The sequence below is a fragment of the Pecten maximus genome, chromosome 3, assembly GCF_902652985.1.
Source record: "Pecten maximus chromosome 3, xPecMax1.1, whole genome shotgun sequence".
NCBI lineage: Eukaryota > Metazoa > Mollusca > Bivalvia > Pectinida > Pectinidae > Pecten > Pecten maximus.
This window is the reverse complement of record NC_047017.1, coordinates 52,806,383-52,817,611: the sequence shown is the minus strand read 5'-3', so window position 1 is coordinate 52,817,611 and position 11,229 is coordinate 52,806,383. Positions and strand designations below refer to the sequence as shown.

The window sequence follows — 11,229 nt, the reverse complement described above, 5'->3', positions numbered from 1 at the left end:
AATTAGTACGTTGAATTTAGAAAACAATTTCTAATTTTATTTACTTTTATCTATATGTTTTAATCTAATATTGTCATGATCAATAGTGAAATATATAGTTAGGCATAGTGTTTTGAAAATTTGATTTTTTATTTTTCGTTTAGACCTATTTTATTTGTCAAAACAAAAATGTGTATAGACACAAGTATAAAACTTCCAATCCGTCTTGTCCCATATAACATAAATGATGAAATGAATATACATTGTACATTACCAAAAATAATAAGGACAATTGATGATGATGTGAACATGTCAAAAATATCTATAAGATAAAATTACCCATATACATACAAATGTATGTAATATTTATTTTTTACTCATTTTATACTTATTTATTGATCTGATATTGTCGTTTCTTTCTTACTAGTAAAATAATCTATACCATAGTGATTGGAATTTAGATTCCTATCTCTATAACGAAATTGTTAGATATCATAATAACGAATATTAGTGATGTCGCTATAACGAAGTGATGATATCATTATTTGATTTAAAAGATATTTTGCAGCGAATTCCACTTGATTAAGGTAGCATTAAAAAAATGACAGCAAGTCAGACAAAAAAGTATAATAAGAGCAAGGATTCAATACGGAAGCCGAATAGGACCAATGAAAAAAATAAACTTAGTTGGTATCATTAAAAAATAAATAAAAATCTCGTATATACGAGTTTCTTTCTCGTATATACGAGATAATCTCGTATTTACGAGGAAGAAACTCGTATATACGAGAAATAATCTCGTATATACGAGAAATAATCTCGTATATACGAGAAGTAATCTCGTATTAATATCGTATATACGAGAAATAAACTCGTTATTACGAGAAATTAACTCGTATATACGAGATTTTTTATTTATTTTTAATGACATCAACTAAGTTATTTTTTTTATATTGGTCCTATTCCGTAATTTATAACACGATTGGGTGAAGCTGCTAGGAGCGGAACGCATTCATTCGGTTTCTGTCATTGCCAAGTCGCCGTGCTCGAGTTATATTGTGTAAGTGGTCGTGTGTGGACTGGTAAATGTCTCTTAGTCTTCACTTGCCGTTAGTCTGGACAGAGACTGGACTGTGTTGTGGTTTTGACATTGGCAAGCTATGTTTTAGCTAATTTAGAAACGTCAATCTTAATTAGAAAACATATTATGTAGATTTCTCGCGAAGATTTTTGTCATATTGAATTTGTTAAATGAGTTTAATAGTTTATTTCAAACGTTGATTAGCTTATATATAGGTTTTTTTTTATAAATAATAGTATATGGAGAGTTTGATATATATAATATAATATCGTATGGGGACTTTGATATATATAATATAATATAATATAATATAATACCATATGGAGAGTTTGATATATATAATATAATATCGTATGGGGACTTTTATATATATAATATAATATAATACCATATGGAGAGTTTGATATATATAATATACTATAATATCGTATGGGGACTTTGATATATATAATATACTATAATATCATATGGAGAGTTTGATATATATAATATAATATAATATCGTATGGGGACTTTGATAGATATATAATATATTTGTATGAAATGTTTATACTTGTGCTCAGTGATTCAGGTGTAACATACGTACAATTATGTATATCAGTTACAATAATTAGGTTCAGTCACACAGGTAAAACACATGTACGTACTACATACGTAAAACTAATACAATCGTAGTATGTAACTCCATTGTTTTATCACTGGGTGATGTAGTGGTGGACATGCATGACTTCACACAATTTTACATATACACTGTGTCTACCTGCAGGCCTAAAGTCACGTGGTTCGAACAGGTTTAATCATCCTACATTAGATATTGCCACTTCACATCGCTGGACGGTAGCTATTCTGTCCTTGGCTACTGTCGGATGATCTAGTCACATTTTAACACGGATCAACTATGGGTGTGTTTGGAGCGGCTAGTATGCCCTTTATAGCTGGCGTGGCCCTTTTAGGGAGCGCAATCCTTCATATTGTGGTTTTTATAGCCCCAAACTGGGCAGATGATGGAACCCATTCCCTGGGACTGTGGCGGTACGGGAAATGTAGGGATCTCGATTTCCATAACTGTTACAAACACGACCACGTGGATACTCAGTTAGATGGTAAGTGGAATTTATATTTCACTCTAAATATTTAGCAATGAATATTATGTTGGATATTTTTCGTTTTGATTGTATGTATTGCGGCATATTGTTTCTGCTGTGTGTTATATACCTATGCATCACAAACCACAGGAGAGGGTTTCACAGTATATTTGGGGACTCCAGAGAAACTATTATTTGGGGACACTAGAGAAATTATTATTTGGGGACACTAGAGAAACTATTATTTGGGGACACCAGAGAAACCATTATTTGGGGACACTAGAGAAACTATTATTTGGGGACACTAGAGAAACTATTATTTGGGGACACCAGAGAAACTATTATTTGGGGACACTAGAGAAACTATTATTTGGGGACACCAGAGAAACTATTATTTGGGGACACCAGAGAAACTATTATTTGGGGACACCAGAGAAACTATTATTTGGGGACACTAGAGAAACTATTATTTGGGGACACCAGAGAAACTATTATTTGGGGACACCAGAGAAACTATTATTTGGGGACACTAGAGAAACTATACGCCGATGAAATTGATGTTCTCCACAAATTGAACTTGTTCACGAGTGACTTATCAATTATCTCCGCAGAATACTCGGACTCCGCCCTTTCAGAATGAGTGACTGAAATTGAATTTAGTCATGTCCATAATATTGTATAGTAGCTTTCACTCAGGTGTCTGCCTGTTTCCACCTCGATGGGCTGTGATTCCGTGAATGTATCAGAATCGATATCTCGTAGATTGTATAACGTCTAGGTAAACAGCCTACCTTGATTATACCTTCGATAGCGGAAATTATAATTAAGTTTTTGTCACAGGGACATGAGAATTCGTCACAGTCGATGTGTATGTGGCCCTTCTCCAGTGTGTATAACTAATTTTCAGAAGTTTTGGGGGCTTGATTAAAATCTGGTAAAAATAACACTCCTCGGTGTTTATATACCAAAACATCTGAAAGTGTACTATACACACTAGGGAAGGTTCATGTACACGTACCCTGTAACAAACTCTCAGGTCCCTGTGATACACACGAGGGAAGGTCCAAATACACGTAGACTGTAACAAATTCTCAGGTCCCTGTGATACACACTAGGGAAGGTCCAAGTAAACGTACACTGTAACAAACTCTCAGGTCCCTGTGATACACACTAGGGAAAGTCCAAAGACACGTACACTGTCACAAACTCTCAGGTCCCTGTGATACACACTAGGGAAGGTCCAAGTACACGTGCACTGTAACAAGTTCTCAGGTCCCTGTGATACACACTAGGGAAGGTCCAAATACACGTATACTATAACAAGTTCTCAGGTCCCTGTGATACACACTAGGGAAGGTCCAAATACACGTATACTATAACAAGTTCTCAGGTCCCTGTGATACACACTAGGGAAGGTCCAAATACACGTACACTGTAACAAACTCTCAGGTCCCTGTGATACACACTAGGGAAGGTCCAAATACACGTAGACTGTAACACGTTCTCAGGTCCCTGTGATACACACTAGGGAAGGTCCAAGTACACGTACACTGTAACAAACTCTCAGGTCCCTGTGATACACACTAGGGAAGGTCCAAGTACACGTACACTGTAACAAACTCTCAGGTCCCTGTGATACGAGGGTTTCTTTTCTTCGAGTTGCGAGTTGCGAGTTGCAAAATGCGAGTTGCGAGTTGCAAAATGCGAGTTGCGAGTTACAAAATGCGAGTTGCGAGTTGCAAAATGCGAGTTGCGAGTTGCAAAATGCGAGTTGCGAGTTACAAAATGCGAGTTGCGAGTTGCAAAATGGGAGTTGCGAGTTACAAAATGCGAGTTGCGAGTTGCAAAATGCGAGTTGCGAGTTGCAAAATGCGAGTTGCGAGTTACAAAATGCCATTATTAATGTTTCTTTAAAAAAAGTGTTGGTCTTTAAAACATACATCCCCAGAAAGCATGTGATTGTCATCCGTAGGCTTCATTTTATCGCTAAAACTTATAAACTGGTAATAAACAAATGGGCGGAGCTATGTGCCAAAACAAACTAAAATCCGATTTTTAAAGAGTGGTCATCCGATGCCCTGGTATCTAAAATTGAAAAAAAAGTAGGTGATAAAATATTTCAATTTTCGCATTAACCAGACTGACTAAAATTGATTACATGAGCCTCTCCTAGATATAAGTCCGTATAGCTCATATGGTAGAACCATCGCTTTAGTGACCCGAAGGTTCTGGGTTCGAATCAACAAAATTAATTTTATTCACATGTTGTTATGTTTTAAAGAATAATACAATTTAATTTTTCTTGGTCATTTCTAAAAGATTTTTTTTCAACATTTAATGCATATTTAATATTGATTTATTTTAAAATTAAGTACATGTATTTAGTTCTGTGTCTGATTATATTCGGCAGTTATTACGAGAAAAGTTTGCTAATATATTGAAATATATGCTAAGGCAAGTTCACGTATACACGGAATGTAAACAACGGCCATGTGTGTAGTTTATGTGTAGTGTAGTATAGTATACGTTTTTGTAGTTTGGTTGTTTCCGGCTTCGTGAAAAATCTCCCGATAAAAATATGTGCGACGAGTGATTTTTATACACTGATGTCTCAAGGATTTCCCCAGTCAAGCGTCGAGGACAGCGGTCATTTTAATGTAAGGAGAGGCTGAATGAGCACCTTGGATTGCCATGAACCCATGTGTTCCTCTTCCTTAAAGGATGCTTGTGACCTAATTGGGTCAACACCCGCTCACGTAATCTTTCAAATGAATTGATTTACAAAGAAAGTGAACGAGACAATAAGTACAACTACTGTACGCCCCACCCAATGGTAAGGTGTGACAATCTTTTGTTAACTGATACAATAGAAACTTCTACTTTCACTTAACAATAATTAATTCCGGCTTGTGGAAGTCATTTCGACTCATTACATGTCAAATCAAAATTCCTGACATGATACAACAGATACAACCATGATACTAACTCTGTGATAGACTTTTTTACTGTAACGTTATGTTGAATTCAGTAACCGAAGTAATACAGATATAAGTAGACTTTATGACTACTGATTATTAAAAAAACATTTCTATGTTTTTCTACGTATATATGTGAAAGTACACAAGAAAACAATGTCGGTTGCACAAAGTTTTAGCGATAAAATGAAGCCTACGATGACAATCACATGCTTTCTGGGGATGTATGTTTTAAAGACCAACACTTTTTTTAAAGAAACATTAATAATGGCATTTTGTAACTCGCAACTCGCATTTTGCAACTCGCAACTCGCATTTTGCAACTCGCAACTCGCATTTTGTAACTCGCAACTCGCATTTTCCAACTCGCAACTCGCATTTTCCAACTCGCAACTCGCATTTTGTAACTCGCAACTCGCATTTTGTAACTCGCAACTCGCATTTTGCAACTCGCAACTCGCATTTTGCAACTCGCAACTCGCATTTTGCAACTCGCAACTCGCATTTTGTAACTCGCAACTCGCATTTTGCAACTCGCAACTCGCATTTTGTAACTCGCAACTCGCATTTGCAACTCGCAACTCGCATTTTGTAACTCGCAACTCGCATTTTCCAACTCGCAACTCGCATTTTCAAAGAAACCCTCGATTCATCTTATCTTTACCGAAAGTGGTATACAGAGAAAGAAAATATTTATTCAACAATTGCCTTCGGAGGTGTTATATACGGTAATAATAAAAACTATATAAAAATATCAGCGTTCTTCCTTTGGATTTCCTAAAATATACAGTAATTATCATCTTTAAGAGTTGCTTTCCTCCGTTTCACTCCGAAAGTGCCAGTCTTCTTTCACACCTGTCCAGTCACCCATTGTTAATTACATGGACACCTGTGCTTACTGTTTTCTTTGAGATTATCATTTTAAACAGTGAAGTGTATCCCCTAACCGAACTTCCCACTGTGCGACTTCTTCAGGAAGACCGGTCATATACACATGTACACATTACCTGTATGTTACCAGAAACATGGACACAAACACACATCAGTGACGACTGACCGAGTTTGGCTGGGTGGACCCGGTCAAGATTTCAAGATTTCAAGATTTTATTGGTTCACTCATGACATATATACATATGTAACAAGAGGTCATAAAGGGGAAAAAGAGAACTATTGGATGGACAAAGTAATCAATAGACAAATCAAGATAAATCATACAAATCATGAATTATTCTAATGTTCTTTACATACTTAAAAGCTTAATTACTCTTTGGATAAAACGACTTACTTTACTTAACAAACCTGAATTACATATAGAGAACATTCCTTTCATTTTGTCACAATTAGGATTAATATAATAATATTTTGGTATATAAATTGCTCGTAGTGCTACAACAGAATCATTTTTACAGACATATAGATAGTGGTACTCATCACCAACACAGTTTGTACAGAGAGGACATAACCTTTCCTCGCGAGGAACGTTATTCCATCTCCCTGTCTCTATAGGAAATTTTAAATTAGAAGATCTAAATTTACACAAATATCTTCGGTCGTTATGATTCAATTTCAATAGGTATGGTTCAAAATTAAACTGAGATTTATACAAAGAATATACTTGTCCTCGTGAGGAGCTATCAATTTCATTAAACCATTTTTGAACAAATTGATCTTGAAGTCTTTGTTTAATGATTATTTTAAGATATTCTCTATTACTTGTACAAGAATGTTGAAGTAACCATATATCATTAAAACCAGTATTGTTCAATATGTCTCGTATATATAATAACCATCTAGAACTAAATACTGAATCCTGAATCCAGGTCAGACGCTGGAGCTGTCACCTGTACACGTGTACCGTTACCTGTATGTTACACCAGTAAACACACTTACCTTTGCAGAATATCACGCCCATATGTCTGTATAAGCATAGCTAAGGCCATGATAAAACATTTATGTTATAAGCAATTACACTGCCGTTATACTTATTAAAAATTATGTCAATTACTTTTATCAGAGACTTGTATAGGTACAGTGTATATGCAAAGCCAATAAAATGAAAATAAAATAAGAACTATATGAGAATTCTGCTGATAAAAGCGGGTCCTCTATATACTCCCTACACGTATATATACATACAATATGTATATATATATATATATCAAAAATCAACACATATGCTCGACCGCTAGTACGGACGGAGACGGCGTTTATTCAAAAATCGTAAGTAAAGTACATTAGACACGTCTCAATGTTTCTCCTTCTCATTCCCTCTCACAGGTTGTCGCATTAAAATCCTAAAAAACCAAGCGCGCCACCCAAACTGAAACCTATTTATAGGAGAATAGAAGGTGTACCAGCCCGACAATGCTTAAGTTTTTTTTTTTTTTTTTTTTAGCTGGGATTTCTAACCATTTAGCGACACCCAAACATGCCTCTATAAATGCAATATATCTACTGTATGCAAAATTTCCATTTTGCCGTACTACATGTGCGACGTTCTGAGCTAGAATGACTACCCAACCTATACCCGATCTACACCTAACCCATGGCCCTATCTGATTGGCTATTGCCAATGCACGAGGCAGACAACCTGTCAACATATACTCCGTGTATTCTCCGAAACCGGGAAAAAGATATACTCTTAGCAGACTCTTAGCAGCAAATAAATGCAATGTATCATTGGTTACTAGAACGTGAAGTAAATTATCTTATGTCCTTATATGGAAATCAGTTAAACCTGAAAAATAGGGAGTCGACATGTGACAAAAACTCTATGCACAATCCTGAACACAATTTACTATTAATCGAGGATATGCAGGATATACAACTCGGATTCGGATATTTTGCAATTTTAAGAAATAACTGCGGCCTTCGTTATTTATTTAAATGCAAAATATCCGAATCCGAGTTGTATATCTTACAATACACGAATCATCGTTAATCGTTTCTGAATTATTAGATACAACTCATAGCGTCAATAGCTTTTAATTATTGAACATAAAGACATAAAATGATTCATCCTCAAGATAATTTCATTCGTATCAAGAACAGAGACAGTGTAAACATCGGTTCTGTACAGGCGAACAATAGGTGAAACACTATAGGTAGAATTTATCTTAATCTGAAAAATATCCTCTAGATTTTCACATCCGCATGTTGTATTCTCGGAAAACTTTTGTCTTTTGCTCTTAATTTGAAAATTCATATTTTCATTTTGTTAATATGGAGAAAGAGCAATCGTTAGCGGCACGGTAACAAACACAATACATACAAAGTACATTTTGTATATAAAATCCAGCAGAAGATTTAGGCAGTAAAATGGTATACACCGTCCATATTTTCAAACTATCACGCAAATCCTGGCTATACATTTTGATAAAATAGAATAAATTATTGATGCAACAAGAGTTCAATTCATTGTAATTGATGTATTTTCTGAAACGTTATTGTTTCTCAGTAAAGGTACAGTCCATATCCTGTTCAGTCCTGAAGCGATATTTGTTGTATTTTGTCTGTATGAAACAATAAAAGTTAACACTAAATAAAAGGTGGAAAATGCATTAAAAAAAAAATTACACTTCTGGCACGGTGCTAGTAAATGTATATGTATGTTTCATAGAAAATGACTAGCGACGACGACTGCCATTTCCTAGTTACAAATAGTAGTTTACTAACTACGATGTACGGTAAACCTCCGATTAGTTCGAACAAAATTAAATAAATATTGACGAACCGGTTCGAATTATTCGAAATTATGCTTCAGAAAATAAGCGTGAGTTCGAACTATTCGAGTCAATATCGGCGAAAATCTCGGCAGAGTGAAATCATTAGACACAAACACATCCATCGTAAATGTGATACGTAACAACGGCGGCCTGAACAATGGCCCATTTATAAGTAAGTAAAATAATAGAATTTTATTTAATTCAATGTTAATTGATCGTTAAACGTTCTTCATTTCGCGATAATTATGATGGTTATTGCGCGAAGCCGCTCGGTTAATGCGTAGCTTCAGTAGGCCCCAAAACAGTACAGTACACGTTGCATTTGTGACACAAAAGTTAAACATTTGTACAGTATAACCTTTGCATGGTTATATATTCTATCTGAATCAGAAACTATCGCTATATTATTGTAATAAATGGTCTCTTCAATATATCAATATATACGATGACAATCACATGCTTTCTGGGGATGTATGTTTTAAAGACCAACACTTTTTAAAAAAAAACATAAATAAGGCATTTGTAACTCGCAACTCGCATTTTGCAACTCGCAACTCGCATTTTGCAACTCGCAACTCGCATTTTGTAACTCGCAACTCGCATTTTGCAACTCGCAACTCGCATTTTGTAACTCGCAACTCGCATTTTCCAACTCGCAACTCGCATTTTGTAACTCGCAACTCGCATTTTGCAACTCGCAACTCGCATTTTGTAACTCGCAACTCGCATTTTGCAACTCGCAACTCGCATTTTGTAACTCGCAACTCGCATTTTGCAACTCGCAACTCGCATTTTGCAACTCGCAACTCGCATTTTGCAACTCGCAACTCGCATTTTCCAACTCGCAACTCGCATTTTGCAACTCGCAACTCGCATTTTGTAACTCGCAACTCGCATTTTGCAACTCGCAACTCGCATTTTGCAACTCGCAACTCGCATTTTCCAACTCGCAACTCGCATTTTGTAACTCGCAACTCGCATTTTCCAACTCGCAACTCGCATTTTGTAACTCGCAACTCGCATTTTGTAACTCGCAACTCGCATTTTCCAACTCGCAACTCGCATTTTGTAACTCGCAACTCGCAACTGACAAAAAGTGAACCTCCTGTGATACACACTAGGGAAGGTCCAAATACACGTAGACTGTAACAAGTTCTCAGGTCCCCGTGTTTTAATAGTACACATGGGCATCGTTCATAAGGCCCGAATACAGCCATACTGTATTTGAAAGGCTGAAAATGTGTCGTCTGTTACAACTTACAATTATGAAAATCCATTCCGATTTTGTTGAAGAAAACGTCACTAGTTGCTGTGAACCATGGTGATTCTTAAGTTCTAAGCACACCGACTTTGCATGCATTTCCACGGTTCATATATAAATATATAATCCATTTAATGCACATGTATATGGAGAAGTCGGTTGAGGATATTGGGAATCCTAGCTAATTCCCGATGGTTATCAAGATACATGTTGTTAGTCCGACTCCAGACCTTCCGGACATTAGATATGACCAATATGGCTAGGCTAGAATCTGCCTCGTTATATGCATTTATAGAGGGAAACTTCAAAGAGCCCCATATTATTTTGTAAACATTGAAAGCAATGACAGTGAATGTCCTGATTTTATCATCTTACATGTTTAGATTTTCTTTCCACACCTCATGTCTGTAATTGTATAATCGAAATAGTAGACCAGCGGACATCATAACCTTGGTAATTTACTATTATCACGTCATATTTTTTTTTTTTTTAATTTTAAAAACTCAATCAATAGCATATACACTATAGGTCTACTCAGAGGTGTAAATATCACATATGTGATATATACATCTCTGGTCTACTATACAGTGAGGTGACAAAATGATCTCACTTGTGCAGTCTTTTTGCGGTGATTAATTTTCCTAGCCTTGTTAACCATTTTATTTTTGGCATAATTTGATAAGATTTTGTACACTTTTAAGAACATGTTTTACCCTTTCCTGACGTAATATTAACATAAATATATCCATTTCTTAATTTTGCAAGATAAAGATTTGATACAAATGCAGTAGTTTGAAATACTGTTGTCTCATCCTGATGTAATTTAATTAGATAGTACGTAATCACAGAGCTGAATTTTTTTTATCTAAGACGATACATGTTTTTTTTTGTACATCGAACTTTGAGGATTTCCCTTGTACATATTAAATCAAGAATTTTTAAATATTGGTTGAAATTAAAGTGTCAGATAATTTTTTACTCAAAGCATGTTACGATGACATGTTGGAAACTAAAGATCCTTGAATTCTTTATTTAAATCAGGAACTTTGAACTGTCAGTCTTGGGTAAATGTTTGAAGAAATCAGTAACTGTTCTGATCAATTTAACAGTTATGTATTTAAAC

General features: G+C 35.4%; 1 protein-coding gene across 1 annotated transcript in view; it reads left to right on the top strand.

Annotated features, from left to right (window-relative positions):
* The first annotated feature begins 1,856 nt into the window (after positions 1-1,856).
* Positions 1,857-11,229, top strand: part of LOC117324549 — a 30,327-nt gene continuing 20,954 nt past the window's right edge. Inside the window, exon 1 of the mRNA XM_033880459.1 lies at positions 1,857-2,163. Coding sequence (XP_033736350.1) covers positions 1,959-2,163 — 205 coding nt within the window. The 5' untranslated portion in view covers positions 1,857-1,958. The remainder of the gene's footprint in view (positions 2,164-11,229) is intronic.